The sequence below is a fragment of the Trifolium pratense genome, linkage group LG5, assembly GCF_020283565.1.
Source record: "Trifolium pratense cultivar HEN17-A07 linkage group LG5, ARS_RC_1.1, whole genome shotgun sequence".
Classification (NCBI taxonomy): Eukaryota; Viridiplantae; Streptophyta; class Magnoliopsida; order Fabales; family Fabaceae; genus Trifolium; species Trifolium pratense.
In genome coordinates, this window is record NC_060063.1 from 45,225,922 (window position 1) to 45,246,607 (window position 20,686).

Below are 20,686 nucleotides of genomic sequence, written 5' to 3' on the forward strand. Positions count from 1 at the left end.
CACTATTATTAACAAAAAAATCACTTTTTAGGTTCATTGAAAAAGTAATGTATTTGGTCTATATTATTGACTAAATACATTACTTTTTGAATGAATCTAAAAAATGATTTTTTGGTTATAACAGTGATCGGAGGAAGTACTACCGATAGCTTCAAATTAAATGCATTAAGTTCAATCTCTTAAACCATATAACCAACCAATATATAAGAGTGACAATGATGTATGCACCTGCTGCTGCTACTATAAGAAGATGTGGAGGTTGAACACTGCCATAAATAAAAGGCGTTGAACACTGCCAACACTGTGGTTGCTATAAAACTTTCACACATGAGACTCCATACATATATGATATAGTTGCTAATTTTCAATATCCTCTTTCCTTTTGCGCCTAGAACATATATGTTGAACTTTGCAACACATATATAAAAGATTATGCTACTATAAGAAAATGTGGAGGTTGAAGATAGGTGATGGTGGAAAGGACCCAAACATATTCAGCACAAATAACTTTGTAGGGAGGCAGACATGGGAGTTTGATCCTCATGCTGGTACTCTTGAGGAGAGAGCTCAAGTTGAAAAAGCTCGTCAACATTTCTACGACAATCGATTCAAAGTTAAGTCATGCAGTGACCTTCTTTGTCGTCTTCAGGTAATTATCTCAGTTGTAGCAAATAAAATCTACATACATATGCATATATCTTTCTAGAGATGTTCATCAACTAGTCATATATACGAGGAACATTTAAAGTTTTTTTTTTTTTTTTTTTTTTTTTACGAACGACGAACATCTAAAGTTAACTAATTAAAATTAATTATTAGTCGGTTTAGTTGTGATTGACGTTAAACTTAATAAGGGGACCACAGTTCGATCCACCGCAATTGCGATAGAGAGAAGACTGAGACCACTTGATGCTAGAACTGACGTTCGAAACAGATTAGACGGTCTAGTAGGCATGATACTAGTGGTGAAAAAAAAGAAGTTCAAAATTGGTTACCTAAAAACAGATTTGAGAACTAAAATAATAAAAAAAGACATTTATAGATTTGTTTGCCATTTTAATACATTCAAACACTAAAATGATTGTGCGTTATACATTCAAATTAAAGATCAAAATTGTAGTTTGTCCTTTCTAGATATTGATAACCTCAATCTAACTTTTTTCTAATTATAGCGGAATATTGAAAAAATATTTAAATGATCACAAGTATTTGATCACAATCATATAAAAATACATATTATTTTTTTCTACTTTTTATCAAACATATATATTCAAATATTCAAATAGAGAGAGACCAAATTTGTAACAAAAAAAAAAAAAAGAGACCAAATTTTTATGACTACTCAAAACTTTTTCGAATATTGATTATTTTTTCTACTTATAAACGTTCCCCAAGACAAAGTCTTAATTTGAGCCAAGACAAATAAATTAGCATATTATCACATCAACACAAATAAATTCAATAGTACTCCTACTACTTTGTATGTATTTGGTAAGTCAAATAAATTAGCTTATTATTGTATTAGTTTATAAGTTTGTTTAATAAAAATAGACGTGTTTGATAACAAACATATCTAATTAGCTTATAGCATTTTCTGAGATACTACTTCTCTATTTATTTTAGATATTTATTTTCTTTTATGCAAATTGCAATTCAGAGAGCAGAACCTCATCCCCTTCTGTGCAAGATACAAGTCCCTTATCAGAAGAAGACTTTCACCATAAGTTTTTTTTTTTTTGACAAACTTTCACCATAAGTTTTGTTTGCCAGTTGTTTGGTTATCATTGAAGACTTGAAGTAATAAACTTTTTTATATATCCTATATAAAGAGGAGAACAAACAAACTGAAATCAATTAGTTAAGCTTGTTGAATTATGTGTAATGTGTTAATTAGTTGGATTTGACTAAATAGATGCTAAATGAAAATATAAACATGCTTTTAATTTTTTTTTTTTAATAAACATACTTGTCCTTGCTTTTAATTTTTTTTTTAATAAACATACTTGTCCTTGTGTGTTTTTATACGTAGATTTTGAGAGAAAATAACTTTAAACAAACAATAACAAGGGTAAAGATAGAAGATGAAGACGAGGTAACAGAAGAAAAAGTCACAACCACGTTGAAAAGAGCTGTTCATTATCTATCAGCACTTCAGTCTACTGATGGCCATTGGCCTGCTCTAAATGCGGGGCCTCTCTTCTATTTTCCTCCTTTGGTAAGTAATACTTAAAATAAAATAGTAAGATTAGATACATTGATACATCTTATAATTAACTTGCTTAATAAGTCTACTGACTTATAGGATTACACAATAAATGTTAAAAGAAGGTTCGTTTGGATTTGACTTATTTTTTAGCTTATGAAATTAATTTATGTAAATAAATAAATTTTTATGTTATTTTATTAGTTTTCACTAACAAAAATTATATTTATATAAGTTTTTTTCTTTTAAATACCTTGAAAAACTTATAACAATATATAAAAGCTCATTTATTTGCATATAAACTAGCTGTTTCACATGAGCTCAAACATAAATCAATGGCCATAAATGTAACTGCATTTTTTTTTATAAGCGCCATAAATGTAACTGCGTAGTTATATTCTCATATTTTTTTCCTCTATACTCAAGAAGAAAAAAGAAAACAAATGGATGTCAAATTAAGATGGTTGAATGTTAGTAGCTCAGTGGTAATGGATTGAACATGTACTTGAACCGCATGGTACGTGGTTCGATTCTCATGCTCAATTGGTAATGGGAATCGACTGAACAAGTACTTGAACCTCAGAGAACATGGTTTGATTCCCACGGAAGACAAAAACTCTACTAGAGAGGGGTAGGGAAGATCGTGAACGTCGAGATTGCCTACTAAATATGTAGAAAAAGAGTCCAAGCTGTTACACCAAATTTTAATGGGTCCCACTAATCTTCACTAATGTGAGAAGAAGAAATGCAGACGTACAGTGATGAGAATGTAGTACAAAGGTAGTCTGACAAAGAATTTGATACTTGATATGAGTAAAAATACATACGCAGATAGAGATATCATTGTATCAACTCATTATCAATCATATCAAGTATCATTGTACCAAAATTCTTATTTGATACTTGATACAATTATATGTTCATCGAGAGAGAATATAAGAAATGACAGACAAAAATAAGAATTTCCTTATATTTTTTTGTTGGATTTAATAGTTCCATAAAAAAAATTAATTTGGGCCCAAATTTTAGAATAATTTTTATGATGATAGCTCTTTGCCCCCAAATTTTCAAAAATGCCCCTAAAAGTACTTATCGGGAGATAAAACCTGGTAGACTAAAATGCACCCCTCCAATTTTTGTTTATTTTTACACCTATTGGATATATAATTTGGTAGGCAAAAATGTCAAATTCCTTATCATTTAAGCAACAAGATTCTCCCATCCTAATTCAAACGACCATCGCAATATGACCTTCTACCTTTAACTTATTGTGATTGTGTTTTTCACACATAACAATAAGTTTTCATCCTTTACTCGTCAAAAAATAACACGCAATCTAAATGGACATCACATTTTCAGGATCTTGTGTCATCTTATTTCAACTTCTTTTGGGTTTTTCTGTAGACACCATCCCTTTTCACACCAAAAAAAAATTGTTTTTTTCTATCGAAACAATTATCAGAGTTTACTATTATTACTACCGAAAAACTCAATTGAAAGATATTAAATAGTAAAAACACAAACAAAACAACAATAGCAAAAAAAATGGATTCATGACTTAAAGGAAGATAGAATCCAACAGTTTTTTTTTCTTCTTGAAACATGAATCCTATATAGGTTTTTTTTTTTACAAAAACAAAATTGTATTCATTCATTCAAATTGATGAATTACATCAAATACAATCACATAATCAAAATCGCTAAAAACATAAAGGATGAATCTGCGAACAAAACTCATAGCATCTGAGTTAATTGCATACAATGGCAAAATACCTACAACAAATAATATGATAAAGTCACCGGAGTATTCATGTATCCGATTCTGCAGCGTGGATGTCCAAATCATTGGTTGAAGATGTAATTTACTGAAGCCGATCTTTCAATAGAAATCAAATGAACACCGCAACAATACGGGATAACAAAAGCGTCGCACAAGACGATCAACAACACAACGCCGCACTCAAACGGCGAAATCATAAAAAAAAAAACGCAAAAGAAAAAACTTGATCAATGTGAAGATCACTTATTTATATTAAAAGAAGAAGAAAACAGATGTAGATGGGTGATTCTAGATAAAAATGACCTAAAACCACCCCTCTCCGATCAACAAAGGAGAAGAGTGTTAGAGAAAAGAAATAATTTTTCTCAATGAAAAACTAGGGCCAGCTATATCTATTTATAATACTCAGATCTATTATTCTCTCGCTTCTCAGCCTGCTGGCCTCACCCATGTGCTTTCACAACAAATTAGTTAGTAGTGGAGATAGTGGAATTGTCCTCCACTACTCTGTGCTGTGCCTACGTATCCTCCTGTATGTTCTCCCATAACTATCAATTCCCCCCCTTCAAATCTCTCCTTGACCTCAAGGAGGAATCCAGGAAACTCTGCTCTCATTTTGGTATCTAGAGTCTTGGTTACGATGCGTTTGAGTAAGAACAACAACAAAGGATTATGGAGAATCACGTGGAAAGTTTGGAGAACAAGATGAATGTGTTGGAAGTATATGTGGAACACATTCGTAAATGGGTAGCAGAACAAAAAACACATCATCTTGCAGTCACGGTGGAAAAAATTCGTCAGTTCATCCAGGAGCAACCAGTACGACATCACCGGCGTCAAGAACGACCGATGGGGAGAGTGGCTTACGATGACGAAGTGGAGGACTGAAGTGATGGTAGCCCTGTATCACAGGGAAACTGATTTCGACCACGAAGAAGTGAGGGTGGTTCAGATCACGGGTTTTATTGTGGGAGAAGGAAGCTGGAAATACCGGTGTTCAAGGGTGATGACGCGCATGGCTGGTTAGTGCGAGTTGAACGCTATTTTTGGCTGAATCGTGTACGTGAAGTTGATAAGATAGATGGGGTGATAATTGCGATGGAGGATAAGGCGTTAAACTGGTATCAATGGTGGGAACAACAAACACTATTGAGGACTTGGGAGGAGTTCAAAATTGATGTGATTCGTAGATTTCAGCCAGGTATCCTTCACAATCCACTGGGACCATTATTGAATTTGAAACAGAGTGGTACAGTGATGGAGTATAGGGAAAATTCGAGATGATGGTAGCACCACTGAGAAAGGAGAATCGTGTAATGCTTGACAACATTTTTTTGAATGAATTGAAGGAAGAATTGCAAGCTGAGCTAAGGTTGTATGACCATTGTGATTTGACTGACATGATGGATCGTGCTTTGCTGATAGATGAGAAGAATGAAGCATTAAAGAAGAAGGGAATTACTGGAAGGGACAAGGTTGATTGGAAGGAAAGGAGTGGTAGTGCAAAATTCAGAGATCCTGGAAATTTTGGGGGGTTATAGAAAGGAAGCTGAGAAGGGTGGTGTTGTGAATGGTGCAGGGAAACCTATGAGTGGTGCAATAGGGAGGAGCAGTGGACTAAGTCCTGCAAAATTAGAGGAGAGACAGAAGAAGGGATTATGTTTTAAGTGTGGTGAGAAGTGGGGAAGAGACCATTCTAATTCAAGTATATGAGTTTGAGGTATATAAGCTTGAGGTTATGTGAATGGGGAAGTGATGAAGAGGAGGAAGTAGAAGTGGTAGAAGAGAATGATCATGAAGCTGAAGGGGTAGCAGAATTGAAAACTTTGCAATTGTCTATGCAAAGTAAGGAGGGGTTTACTTCAAATAAATCCTTCAAAGTGTGGGTAGAGATAGGTGAAAGGAAGGTACTGACATTAATTGATTCTGGAGCAACCAGTAACTTCATATCTTCAAAACTGGTTGATGAATTACAGTTAACACTAGTGGAGACTCCAACATATGTGATTGAGGTGGGAAATGGTGAAATAGTGCAGAATAAAGTGGTGTGTGAAGGACTGAATTTCCAAATTCAAGGAGTGGAATTTAAACAACATTTCTTCTTAATGGAGTTGGGAGGTTCAGAGATGGTTTTAGGGATGGATTGGCTATCTTGTCTTGGAAATATTGAGGCAAATTTTGGTCAGTTATGTCTGAAATGAGAGTACGGAGGAAAGAAGTTTATGATTCAAGGTGATCCTGCATTATGTACCAGACAAGCTTCTTGGAAGGCAGTGTTAAAGGTGTTGGCTAATGAAGGAGTGAGGTTTATGGTGCAGTCAATGGACGGGAAGATAGCTGATACTTCAATAAACACACCCTTGTCTGACTGGGGCAAGTTAATTACAGAATTCAAAGATGTGTTGAATATGCCACAAGGTCTGCCACCTACTAGGGAGTATGATCATGCTATTATGCTTAAACCTAGTGCTAAAACTCCTAATATAAGACCTTACAGATATCCATTTTATATAAAAAAAATGAGATTGAGAAAATAGTGAGGGATATGTTGTACGCAGGGATAGTCAGGCATAACATAAACCCATTTTCTAGCCCAGTCCTGCTAGTCAAAAAGAAAGATGGAGGATGGAGATTTTGTACTGACCACAGAGCTTTAAATAAGGTAACAGTGCCTAATAAATTTCCTATTCCAATCATAGAAGAGTGATTAGATGAGTTAGGAGGAGCTATCATTTTTTCTGAGCTAGATCTTAAGTCAGGATATCACCAAATAAGAATGAAGGAGGAAGATATAGCTATGACAACCTTTAGAACTCATGAAGGTCATTATGAGTATTTGGTTATGCCAATTGGATTAACCAATGCTCCTTCAACCTTCCAGGCCCTCATGAACGAAGTTTTAAGACCTTATTTAGGAAAAATCTGCTTGATATTTTTTTATGACATCTTAATTTACAGTAAGAGTCCTAATGACCACCAACAACATTTAAGGGAAATACTTCAAACCTTGAAGACTCATCAGTTGTATGCAAATCAGAAAAAATGTTCTTTTGCTCAATTGGAGATAGAATATTTCGGGTATATTATTTCTGGAAATGGAGTTGCTACACACCCGAGAAAGATAGAAGATATGATGAAATGGCCAAATCCCAAAGATGTGAGAGGACTAAGAGGATTTTTGGGATTGACTAGTTATTACAGGAAGTTTGTTAAAAATTATGGGAAAATAACATGGCCTCTGACTCAATTATTGAAGAAAGACAATTTTGTATGGGGGAAGAGGCTCAACAAGCCTTTAATCAACTCAAGGCAGCTGTGACAAGTATACCAGTTTTAGCTATGCCTAATTTTGATAAAGTGTTTGTGTTAGAAACAAATGCATCTGGAAAGGGTATTGGAGCAGTTTTAATGCAAGAAGGGAGACCTATTGCTTACATGAGTCAAAATTTTTCTGATAGAGCATATAAAAAGTCTGTTTATGAGAGGGAGTTGATGGCCATAATGTCTGCCATACAGAGGTGGAGACCATATTTACTAGGGAGGCACTTCAAAGTGCATACTGACCAGAAAAGTTTGAAGTTCTTAACTGAATAGAAAACAATGGGTGAAGAGCAACATAAATGGATTTCAAAATTATTGGGGTTTGATTTTGAGATTAAATATAAGCCTGGCAAGGAAAACAATGTGGCAGATGCCATCTCAAGTCAGATGTAGTACAATACTCTAACAACTGTACAATGTGAAGCTTTGGAGGGGCTAGAAGATGAATTACAGAATGATGAAAAGCTGCATAAAATTGTGAAGGGACTGATTGTTGATCATTTCAGCCATCATGGGTTCAAATTGAAGGGAGGGAGGTTTTACCATGAGGGCAGAATAGTGATTCCAAAGAATTCAGCAAGAATTGATTGGATCTTGCATGAATTTCATGACACTGCAGCTAGGGGACACTCAGGATACCCGAGGACTTATAAAAAGATAGCTAGAGTGGTCTATTGGGAAGGTATGAGAAAGAGGATTCAGAATCATGTGCAAAAGGTCAAGGGTATTAACACTGTGATGATGGTGGTGGATAGGCTGACAAAGTATGCACATTTCATACCAGTCAGCCATCCTTATACAACCAAAGAGATTGCTGAATTATTTATCAAGGAAGTGGTAAGGTTACATGGATTCCCTAGCTCAATAGTATCAGACAGAGATAAGGTTTTCCTAAGTCATTTTTGGGCTGAAATTTTCAAACAAGCAGGCACTAAGTTGAAATACAGTAGTGCTTATCACCCACAAAGTGATGGGCAAACTGAGGTTGTGAACAGGTGCTTAGAGACATATCTAAGATGTTTGACTGGTAGGAAACCAAAGCAGTGACCACAATGGCTAGCTTGAGCCGAATACTGGTATAACACTAATTATCATGCCTCACTGAAAACTACACCATTTGAAGCTTTGTTTGGTAGAATTCCACCGGTTCTGGTCAAGGGAGATGCAAGTTTATCATATGTGGAAGAAGTGAATAAGTTAACTGCGGAAAGAAATGTGATGTTGCAGGAAATGCAGGAGCAATTACTGAAAGCACGGGACAACATGAGGAATCAAGCTAATAAACACAGAAGAGAGGTAGAGTACAATGTGGGGGATATGGTTTATCTCAAAATAGCACCATACAAGTTGAAGAAGTTGGCTAAGAGGTTCAATCAAAAGCTTAGTCCCAGATGCTATGGCCTTATGAGGTGATTAAGAGGATTGGTAAAGTAGCATATGAGTTGAAGTTACCAGATGATACAAGGGTTCACCCCGTTTTTCATGCTTCACTTTTAAAGAAAGCCATCATTCCTAATGTTGAGCCACAACATTTGCCTGATTGTATGAATGAAGACTGGCACCTTGAACCAACCCCAGAGGATGCTTTAGACACCAGAAAAAATGAGCAAGGAATAGTGGAAGTATTAGTCAAATGGAAGGGATTGCCAAACTTTGAAAATTCTTGGAATCAGCGGATAAAATGAGAGTAGAGTTTCCTGGATTCCTTCCTGAGGTCATACATAAGGACATATATGAGGACACGTAGGCACAAAGTAGTGGAGGATATATATATTTCTTAGTGTAACTATTCAAACCCTGCCATATACCCATACACCGTTGTCATTGGTATCTATACTATATATAAAGAGGATACATGAGTTTTGGCGTGGACTTTTCATAATACCAATAATACCTTGATTTTTTTAGTAGCAATAAAAATATTTTATTAACAAACTCACCACACAACTTTTTTTAGCAGCAAAAATTTTTTTTTAACAAATTCACAGTAAATATCTTTTTAATTGGACACAAATTTGACACATGCAGCCGCAGAACGCGCTTAATATAATTGTGTTTCACTGCTTTCTGTTTCCTCTGATCACTTTCTCCCGGAAAATAGAATGACACACTCGTCAATCCCTAATTTTCCCTTTTTCTCCAAAACTAATTTGAACTCTGAATGTGCCATAAAACCCTCAACGGTGGAAAGAATGGTTTATATCCATGAAATGGTGACTAGCCTGAGATCCATAATAGACGTAGTAGAGGATGCGTCACTCCGTCACACAGCGACATAAGTGAAGTAAGAGACGAAACAATGGCACATAGTATTATAGGTAATAACTTATCTCTCTTTGTCTCACTTCTTCCTCTAACTTCTATCTGTTAATGGTTAGGTTCTTTGAGTTTGACATGTGCTACAAAATTGTGTGTTCTAAGCTTATGAGGCATTGTCACACAACACTGACACAAAAGACTCCGATAGTTATTTGAGAAAATGATAAAATAAAATAATATAATTGAATGTAATCACATGTTTATGTCGTGTAAGACACTGGCTGATACACCTTCGATCAGAAGTGACACTGGCTTATGATTTAGGAATGAGGATTTGGAATCCTTTTTGTAGAAGTTGATGAAATTGGATTTGATTTGAGTTGGTGAATTTTTTTGTTTTTTCAAGATTTAAATGAGTTTGAAATTCATGAAAAATGGAAGTAAGAAGACTAGGTTGATTTATTTTTCTTAGAATTGGGTATTGGGCATAGTAGTTAATCCCGGATCCCGGAGTGGAGCGGCCAGCCCCAAAACTGGGATAGCGGCATCCCGGGGAGCGGGATGGCCGGGATGCCGCTATTATTTTTTATTTATTTATAAATTACATAAATAATACTATAAACATATAATTAATGTAAAATTAAACAAACATCTCAAAATCCATAAAACATTCATAAATTAAAAATTAAAAACACAAATCTCAAGTCTACAACACCTTCATCTTTGTCAAAAAAAAAAACACCTTCTTCATCATAAAGTAACTAAAAATTACCAACAAAAGTCAAGCAAAATAAATAAGCAAAAGTCAAGTCTCCAACACTTAGATTAATAAAGTAACTAAAAATTAAAACTCGAGTTCATGATCAAAGTCTAAGTCTAATCATCCGAGGTTGAAGAAGAAACAACAGATGAAGGTTGAAGAAGAAACAGCAGATGAAGGTTGAAGAAGTTTGGATCTTGAGAGTGAGAGAAGATAGTACGATAGCGTGAGAGAAAGAATGAATTGCGGCTAGGGTTTAGTTAGGAGTAAGTAACAGTTTTAAAGGTAAAAAACCAATTTTACCCTTACTAAAATGAGTGAGATTTCAAAAATGGCCTTTAAAACCCATGAAAACAAAATCTCAGTCCTAACCCGGGATGGCAACCCAGGACCCGCTCCGCTCCGGTCCACTGGGAACCTGCTGGGATCCCACCGAGAAGCTTAGCTGCGCCGCTCCATCCCGTCCCGGCAGAGCTCCGCTCTGCTCCACCGGGATCCCACTGGGATCGCCCGGGATTGACTACCATGGTATTGGGCCTAACTCAACCCTACAAAATCGGCTTGTAAGGTGAGGATTGCCTCTAGTTTATAAACACTTAGTCAAGCCATCTCTCAACCAATGTGGGACTTCTTAACACACCCCCTCGCGTCCAGCGCTATTGGGCTTGGTACGCGGATATAAATGGTAGGTGACCCGATATTGGGTGGCCCAACGGATCTTGGAGAGGCTCTGATACCATGTCACGAATATCGAGGCCTAACTCATCCTTACAACACCGGCTTGTAAGGTGAGGATTGCCTCCTCTTTATAAACTCTTCTCAAGAGTCCTATATATCCGATGTGGGACTAAATCCCACCGAGTGTTGGCCACTAACACACCCCCTCACGCTTCAGCCCAGCCCAAATGGGTCTGAAGCGTGTTGTTGGGGAGTCTAAGGGAGCTCGGGAGAAATAATGGGTCAATGCTCCAAGACCACAAGAGAGGGAGACGCCACATCCCAACCCAAAACCTTAAGGCATTAGGTTAATGGGTCACCTCTCTTATAAATCCAACATTCTTCCCATACATAGTCGATGTGAGACGTAACCACTCACACTTGAAACCCAACATTGTCCCCCCAAGTGTGAGTTCCCCCACATACTATAATTGATCCAAACCAGGATCCCCTCCCGCTCCCCCACCAAGCCGAACCTAGGCTCTGATACCAGTTTAGAATTGGGTATTGGGCCTAACTCAACCCTACAAAACCGGCTTGTAAGGTGAGGATTGCCTCTAGTTTATAAACACTTAGTCAAGCCATCTCTCAACCAATGTGGGACTTCTTAACAATTTTGTTTGCTTTTAAGACTTCCGTTTCATTATAATTGTCTTGTTTAGGGATTGTTCTTGGTCTGTGATTGGAATAGAAGCAAACATGGACATGTTTGCATGTTTCCTTAGCTCTTCCCAGGGTCAAAATACGCCGAAGATACTTTCATAGATGAATCGGTTTTGATAAACTAAGCCAATTGCAATATGTTATTAAACAATGTGTATATAGTCTTAGCTTATAATAAGGAAATTTTTTCTAAAAAGGGGGTTATTGGATAGAGACGCAGCATACTGTATTAGCGGTTGTGGAATGATTGAGGATGCAATCCATTTGATTTTTTTATGTCCAACGTTTTCGAATATGTGGAGGAAGAATACTGCAATGGTTTAGTGTAAACTGATGGAAGGATAGTCGAAGTGGTGGTGGTGTTGGATTAAATTTTGGAGGATATACTGTTAGATTGCTAATGCATAAATGTATATGATAACAGTGTGAATGCATTTACTGTCTTGGATGGTTATAATAGTTTCAAATGTGTGGTGATAGATCAAAATCAGGGTCAATTAGATTTAAAAGGAAAAAAAAATGTTGAGGAATGAGAGTATATATGGAAATGACTAAGTTAGGAGAATCAGAGGAATTCACAAATTAGGAAGGGCATGATTATGATTGGTACGGCAGTGGTTTGGAATCTATGGAGATGCCACAATTCTGTTTTGTTTGATAATGGAAGGGAGACAGTTGCAGAGCTTGTGGAAGCTATCAAGGTTTCGTCTTGGAAGTGGTGGATGAGCAGATCAAGTGAGGCAAATTGCATGTTGTACGAATGGCGCGCGGAACCTCGGCTTTGTTTATTGCGTTAATGTCTTGGATGGGGTCTGCTGTATTATTTCTTCTTTCTTTTTTCTGCTGCTGGTTTTTATTCCCCTTAGGACTTTTTTTGCGCCATCTATGGTTGTGCTCTACTGGTTGTTATTGTGGTTTTTTATGTGTAACTCTTGACTACCAGTTTGTTTGTATTCCTGAGGGTGTTTTTGGCATGCCTTATGCTAAATCAAGACTCAGGAGGAGTATTACATTACAGCAGACTCTATATATAGAGGAGGAATGTACATCAGTAGCTTATGGTGTAATTTTGGTAATCCGGACAGGTGCCAAAGTGATATTAAGCATTTTATAAGGGGGTCTGTTACTAATATAGTACGAGAACCCCTGATGATAGCTTAACATTTGATATTGCATAAGCTGCAAGAGATGAATTTAATTAATTGACAAACTATATATGTATGTATAAAATGTTATTTCTATTTTTCATATATTCTCCGAGTGCAGGGAGGCTGGTAAGTAATGTTCTGTAGGTACAACAAATTATTGACCACGGAGACATTAGTCTGCCCGTTTAGGTTTTATGCGCTATACCTACAGCTGTTCACCTTATACCCAACGAGTTATTTCCTTCTCTAGATATCAAATTACTTGTAGTGTATTTGTAGGACCCAAAAAGTGATGCTTATATCTTTAGGAAAATGAAATAGCTGTTTATTCATCAGTAAACTTTACCAGTTTATCATTTCATGTCATATTCAACCATCAATACTAGAAATGAACATAGAAATTCAAACTTTGAAAACCTTATATTATTGTTTATGAAATTGAAAAATGGTTCAATAAGTAATTCAAAATTATTTGTAATAAAAATATCTCAATTTTGGTAACACACATGAAATTAATATTACATAAGATGATATTAGTATTGAACAATGCGTATTCTTTAAAATAAATTCATACCGCTTGCTTTATAGTTTATACATACATTTTTTTTTAACTTATAAAATTCAATTCCAGTATGCTAATGCATTAATCATGATTAACTTTTCCACTTAAAATATTGCAGGTCTTTTGTATGTACGTTATAGGACATCTTGATTCGATGTTCCCCGAAGAGTATCAGAGAGAGATTCTTCGTTACATATATTGTCATCAGGTATTGTTGTAAGTTCTACATTCAAATAAGATATGACTTGAAAATGCTTTTCTAAGTGGGAGACTTCCCCCACCGTATACCATACCGATTTTCTAGGATTGAATTAGATCTGAACTAAATTTTAGGATGGTACCAGATTTATCCAAGATCAATTTGATCACCCACTATTAGACCAGTCGGGACATGTTCTAGATGTCCAATCCTATGTGCGTGAGAGTGTGTTGATCAGAGCCTCACATTTGTGAGATATGACCTGGAAAATGTGTTTAAAAGGAAGAGACATCTTTCACCTTACAAGTTTTTATAGGATTAGTCTAACCCTAATTTTATCCACTCACCAAGCTCAATAGTGTTGGGATAAGAGGGTGTATTAGGAAAAGCCTAATTCTCACATAAAAAAGATTAGGTCTAAAAATAGTTTATAAAGAGTGACACCCCTCATATTACATGCGCTGTTTTTGTAAGAATAATTTAAACTCAATATACAAACCTAAGAGGGTATGTATAAGAGTATCCATTGGACCGCCTGCTATTGGTCGCAGTACAAATGTCAAGTCTTGGGCATGAGTGAGTGTGTTGAGAGTCCCATATTGAAAATTATGGCCTGGAGATGTATTTATAAGTGGGAACATTCCTCACCTTACAAATCGGTCTTGTAAGGTTGAGTTAGGTCCAACCCAAATTTTAAGAGGTATACTTTTTCTATTTCTAGACTTATTGAGCATGGTGGAAAAAACAAGAAAATTACAATCTTTTCACTTTCTTGAATTAATTAATTAACTTGGTCATTTTGCTCAACTATGAATAATTTGAAATATACTCATGCAAACAACTAACATTTTTTAATGTTGGCCATGTTGCATTTTCATTTGAAGAATGAAGATGGAGGGTGGGGGCTACATGTTGAGGGGCATAGTATCATGTTTTGTACTGTACTCAACTACATATGTATGCGGATACTTGGAGAAGGTCCAAATGGAGGTAAAGAAAATGCTTGTGCTAGAGCAAGAAAATGGATTAATGATCATGGTGGTGTGACACATGTACCTTCATGGGGAAAAATTTGGCTTTCGGTAACATATTATCTAATTAATTAATATAAAATATAAATATGCATAAAATAGTATATATCTATATATGTTGCTAATTTTATCGAATATTGAAACTACAGATACTTGGTATCTTTGATTGGTCTGCAAGCAACCCAATGCCCCCTGAATTTTGGATGCTTCCCTCATTTCTTCTTAAGCATCCAGGTTGAAGTTGAACTAATTTGATTGAATATTTGAATTATTAATGAATATAATTCTTAAATTATTAAATTGAGTGTTTATATCCTATCTCAGTTTTACCTTGTACTAAACACAGCTAGAATGTTGTGTTACTGTCGATTGGTATACATGCCTATGTCTTACTTGTATGGGAAGAGATTTGTGGGTCCAATCACACCACTCATCTTAAAGTTGAGAGAAGAACTCCTTACTCAACCTTATGAAAGAGTTGATTGGAAAAAAGTTCGCCACCAATGTGCTAAGGTGAGGGATATTATTTTAAATGAACAACAATGTGTGTGTGTGTACACAGACTCACAAATATCCTCTGTATCATATATGTGAGTGATAATTGTTCATTATATATATTATTACAGGAAGATCTTTACTATCCCCATCCTTTGATACAAGATCTAATATGGGATAGTTTATACATTGTCATGGAACCAATAATGACTCATTGGCCGTTTAACAAGTTGGTTAGAGAAAAAGCCCTCCAAACTGTAATGAAGCATATCCACTATGAAGATGAGAATAGTCGATACATAACCATTGGATGTGTTGAAAAGGTAGTTAATTATCATAATAGTAATAATAAGAGTTTAATTTTATGGTCAATAAATCATGTGTGACTTTAGAAGTGGTTATAATTAAAGTGAAACATTTTTATCGATCTGATGATTATGATTGATTGATAGTGTAAAATATCTTTACACTAACAATGTATATGAATTATATCATAATAATATATTTGACCATATGCATCGGTTAAAGTAAAATTTAAAACTCATGTTAAAGGGGATTAATCCATTCAAATGATTTTTTTTTCCAGGTGTTGTGCATACTAGCTTGTTGGGTGGAAGATCCAAATGGAGATGCTTTCAAGAAGCATCTTGCAAGGCTCCCAGATTTCTTGTGGATTTCAGAAGATGGAATGACCCTGCATGTATAAATTCTATTACCATAATTTTAATGCAAGTTAATTGCTAGAATTACTTATATTACATCATCATATGTAAATTCACTTATTTATATAATGCAGAGTTTTGGTAGCCAAACATGGGATGCTAGTTTGATCATTCAAGCTTTGCTTGCAACTAACCTAACGGAGGATATTGGTCCAACACTTGCTAAAGGACATGAATTCATCAAGAAATCTCAGGTGTGCTTAATTTTAGTGATAAGAACAGAACGTTAATTTAAGGAAAGTAAACTCCTACATGAACCAATTTGTTTAACATTAGTAAATTTACTTGGTATTGTTTTCTTATATTTATTATCTATTTACCCATATACTCTCTCTTTATTAACACGAGTTTAAAATTGTTGATAATGTGAAAGTATAATTGACATTAAAATAGCTAATATAACCTTGAAAATTGAGTACAACACATAGAGTAGTATTTTTCCCTGAAAAACTGACAATTAAAAAAGGAAAAGAGATAAATTTTCCTATTTATTTATGGAGATACCTCCATTGACATGTAATGATCATTATCATGTGCACACTTTTACACGTTAGAAAAAAGTGTATTAACTATAACTTCATACAATTACATATTTCTAATTATTTGTGACAAATTTATCATAAGTGCATAGTTAGTGTTCATTGGACAATTTGTGTGATCTGTTCAATTTACAGGTTAGGGACAACCCTTCAGGAGATTTTAAGAGCATGTATCGTCATATCTCTAAAGGATCGTGGACCTTCTCTGATCGAGATCATGGATGGCAAGTTTCTGATTGCACTGCAGAAGGTTTAAAGGTAACTAACCAATTACATAGTTGACTGTTATCTACTTTTATAATCACAAACAAAATACAAATATTTGTCAATCATTTTTTTCGTTTGTTTTAGTGTTGTCTGCTTTTATCAATGTTGCATTCGGAGATTGTGGGGGAAAAGATGGAACCTGAAAGTTTATATGATTCTGTCAATATCATATTATCACTTCAGGCAAGTACTATATACTACTACTCTCTCCATTCTTTTGTATTTGTCAGTTTTTAAGAAATTTTTAATACTACTTAACTGTCGTTTGTAAAGTTTAGATTGACAATAAGTTAGCGTGGAATTCTAATTTATTCATTATCTTCACATTCTACATTGATTATGTGTACTACCAATGTAGAAAAGGCTTTCTATATGATTTTTATAGTCAACTGACATTTAAAACTTGTATTTATTTTTAAAAATGCCACCTCGTCGTTTTTTAAATAGGTTGTTTCTTAACCTATTAAAAAAAGTTATACAATCTGTTTTTTGCACTAAAGCGATCCTTTTGCCTAATATAAGGTCAACCAAAAGTCAGAGGTTGCTGGTTGCACATAGAGTACTTTGATCAATAGTAATGTTTAATTTTCTTATGCTTCGTTATTAACTTTTGAGGCATTGATGCAGGGTAAAAAAGGTGGTGTACCAGCTTGGGAGCCATCAGAAGCTGTAGAATGGTTGGAAGTAAGCATTATTCTATATGTGAATGAGTACCAATCTACTATCTCTTCATTTCAAAATAGCATGTACACCATACGAATTAATTAGATTTGTTGTTAATTTTCAGCTACTGAATCCAATAGAATTTCTTGAGGAAATTGTAGTTGAGCGTGAATATGTTGAATGCACTGCATCATCAATTCAAGCACTGGTTTTGTTTAAAAAATTATATCCTGAGCATAGAAAGAAAGAGGTAGAGAGTTTCATTGCAAAGGCAGTTCGATTTATTGAAAATAAACAAACAAGTGATGGTTCATGGTATGGAAATTGGGGAATTTACTTCACTTATGCTTCTTGGTTTGCACTTGGTGCTCTAGTGGCTGCTGGCAAGACCTATGAAAATTGTGCCGCCATTCGCAAAGCTGTTAAATTTTTGCTTACAATACAAAGAGAGGATGGTGGGTGGGGAGAGAGTCATCTTTCATGCTCAAAAAAGGTTTGTCCTTGAATTACTATTATCTACTAATTAATTAACTTTAACATATTGCATGGAGTATTTTCAAAATGAATCAAAATAATATTATTTAGAACATATTTTAAAATATTTGGCACAAATAATAGATATTTGGATCTCTTATATTTTGTTCAGGCACTCAATCTCTAGGCAGAGCATATAAAAACATGTTAGGAGGATTAATCCCTTAAATTGATATCGATCATGCATTGGGATACCTTGACATTGTATATTATTTATGAGGAGTAAATTAAAATGAAAACAATGCAATGCAGACATATGTACCTCTTGAAGGAAGCCATTCAAATATTGTACAGACATCATGGGCTCTTATGGGTTTAATTCACGCCGGCCAGGTATCTTCACTTTATCGCAAATTAAAATTAAAATGCTTAGTTACCACTCACGTGAATCTTAAAATAAGACTACTTTCTATGTACAGGTAGAGAGAGACCTCACTCCTCTTCATCGTGCTGTAAAATTGATCATCAATTTCCAACAAGAAGAGGGTGATTGGCCGCAACAGGTACATATCAATCATTTGACATTGATATCATGGCTTTTATATCTTTATGCTTAACTCAATATAGGAAAAATTAGTTGGGCTTAATAACCTAGGCCAAGTTACTTGCAAAAGCTAATTGGGAACAACTTTTTCTTTATCTATTTTTCTGAAAAACTATACATGTAGCAAGTGCAAGCGAACCCCCTGAAGACATGCCCAAAAACCACTTTCAAGAAGAGAATTTTGCACAATCCACCAATTGCTCAACTGTCAAAACCTCGTTACCCAAGCCACAAAATGTGAAGCTAATGTCAGACAGTGTTTCAGTTGGGAACCAATTCCAAAGGAATTAAACAGAGAATAATCGGAAAAGGTAAGGTAACATGGGCAACTCCCACCCTAGCCATACCACACTTGAAGGAACAAGTTGTAGGTAACAAAAAGATCATGAGCTGACTCCTGAGCCGTGCCACAAAAAACACATCAAACTTTCAGCATCGTTATAATCTAATGACAGAGGCAGAGGAATTGCCCCAACCATAATAACTAAATCCACCACTTCATGTTCCCAATCAAATAGAGCCCTCCTTCACGCAAACTCCAAAACTCACCTGTCACCAACTCATTGAAATTCCCCACAACCCCTCTTGTTTGTTTGAAACATGGAACAACCTAGGGAAACAATCTCTCATGGCAAGTTTCCCAACCCAAAGAACATTTACAGTACTTCCTTCGGACCTTTTATAAAAAACAATTCATTTTTTAGGTTCATTGAATAATTTATGTATCTACATCAATTATTTAATGAATCTAAAAAGTGAATTGTTTCTTATAAGAGGGACACGAGGGAGTATAAATTTTGTGATTGTAAAATGAAATACACTTATTTTTTTGAGTAAAAAAAGCATGTACATATTATTTATTATTTTTATATTGCTAATTATATTTTAATTTGTCATAACAGGAAATCACAGCAGTATTCATGAAAAATTGCATGCTGCATTACACACTGTTTAGGGATATATTTCCAATGTGGGCTCTAGCGGAATATCGTAGACGGATTATGTTGACTTCTACTGCAGTTTAAAAACGAAGTGCTGCGCACAAAAGGAAAAGCCATATCAATAAAGAATCAGGCAAACTCACGAACAACTTTGAAAAATTCAATGAAAGATGAAAGGAGGGAACCAACCCAATGTGCAGACCAAAAAGAGGCCAATGCTATTTTTCTTATCAATTATTTCCATTGGTCAGAACTTGAACCTATTAGGCCATAACAATTAAAAGAAATATATAGAGGGTTGTGTGAATTTATGGAATTTCAAGAAATTAGTACATTGTTGTATTTACATGCAATTTTACAAACTTGATTTCTCTCCTTGGAACTTATATGCTTGCTCAAGCATTCTTATCTTGAGTCCTCTATAGTCTTTATGGCCGGAGCTCTGTTGCAGGAAGAACATCAACTTTTTGTGTTTGCTCAAGCATTCTTATTGTGTTTGGCCATCAACTTTTTGTCCTAAAAATCTAGTTGATTTTTCTGTGCCATACAAAAATGTGTGATACTAACTTGGTTTTTCTGTCTGTCCAATATATATAATAATATATTGTTACATATCTCTTTCCGGATCTTTGCTCCAGAAAGAGATAATTATTCTATTCACTCTCCTATAATACACCAAAACAGGATATTCATGACAATTTAATAAGAACAATATAATTTTAAAAAAACACTTAAATCTAGGTTATAAACAATGTCAAAAGGATCTTAGATTAGAAAAGTGATAACAATTTTGTAACTACCAAACTAAATTTCAACTAATTATTGTTATCTTGCAATGCAAGTAACAAAACAATACAATCTTAATTCTCATTTCAATATGAATTATGTTCAATACACCCCCTTAATTCATGTTGGACAATTCTTCAATTCCTATCAAATCCCTCAGCCTCTTGAATACTTCCACTTCCACACTCTAGAATCTGTATAGCCCGTCAATTTGCATTTTTTTTTTTTACCTTCATCTAAAGTTGAAATAGAATTCCACTATCAATTCCTTTTAAGATATCTCAGTACCCTCTCTGTTGCAGTAAGGTGAGATACATTAGGTATTTCCATGAATCTACTCACAATACCACCACTATAAGCAAGGTCAGACCAATGTTGCAGAGATACCTCAATGATCCTATAAGTCTTATGAACAGTGTTGGATAAGTCGCATGATGGCGGAAGCAACGGCGGAGTCACTGACTGTTAAGTGATAATTATAAACAACATAATCCAAGCTAACACAAGATATAGATCAAGTGATTTTAACTAACTTGTAGAACAAGTTATTGT

At 35.0% G+C, this 20,686-nt stretch overlaps 1 protein-coding gene across 5 annotated transcripts; it reads left to right on the forward strand.

The window, feature by feature from the left end:
• The first annotated feature begins 188 nt into the window (after positions 1–188).
• LOC123885850 (mixed-amyrin synthase-like) lies at positions 189–19,914 on the forward strand. Of its 5 annotated transcripts, none has more exons than XM_045935181.1 (16): positions 189–649; positions 2,030–2,215; positions 13,532–13,621; positions 14,497–14,694; positions 14,793–14,877; positions 14,990–15,156; positions 15,270–15,461; positions 15,725–15,838; positions 15,935–16,054; positions 16,535–16,657; positions 16,751–16,849; positions 17,294–17,350; positions 17,454–17,822; positions 18,116–18,196; positions 18,283–18,366; positions 19,310–19,914. In XM_045935181.1, the coding sequence occupies exons 1-16, from the start codon at positions 449–451 to the stop codon at positions 19,430–19,432; spliced, it is 2,289 nt and encodes a 762-aa protein (XP_045791137.1). In that variant the 5' UTR covers positions 189–448; the 3' UTR covers positions 19,433–19,914. The 5 variants fall into 5 exon arrangements, 4 of the variants coding, with proteins under 4 accessions (XP_045791137.1, XP_045791140.1, XP_045791138.1 ...); XM_045935182.1 differs by lacking the exon at positions 189–649 and adding an exon at positions 1,411–1,491; XR_006801270.1 differs by lacking the exon at positions 19,310–19,914 and having other exon boundaries at positions 248–649; positions 17,454–17,821; positions 18,114–18,196.
• Positions 19,915–20,686: the final 772 nt, after the last annotated feature.

Excerpts from the sequence above, each read along its gene's own strand:
- LOC123885850 (XM_045935181.1), top strand. The coding sequence starts at position 449 with ATGTGGAGGTTGAAGATAGGTGATGGTGGAAAGGACCCAAACATATTC. Across the intron at positions 14,695-14,792 it reads GGGGAAAAATTTGGCTTTCG|ATACTTGGTATCTTTGATTG; the intron begins GTAACATATTAT and ends TTGAAACTACAG. Across the intron at positions 17,351-17,453 it reads AAGCTGTAGAATGGTTGGAA|CTACTGAATCCAATAGAATT; the intron begins GTAAGCATTATT and ends GTTAATTTTCAG.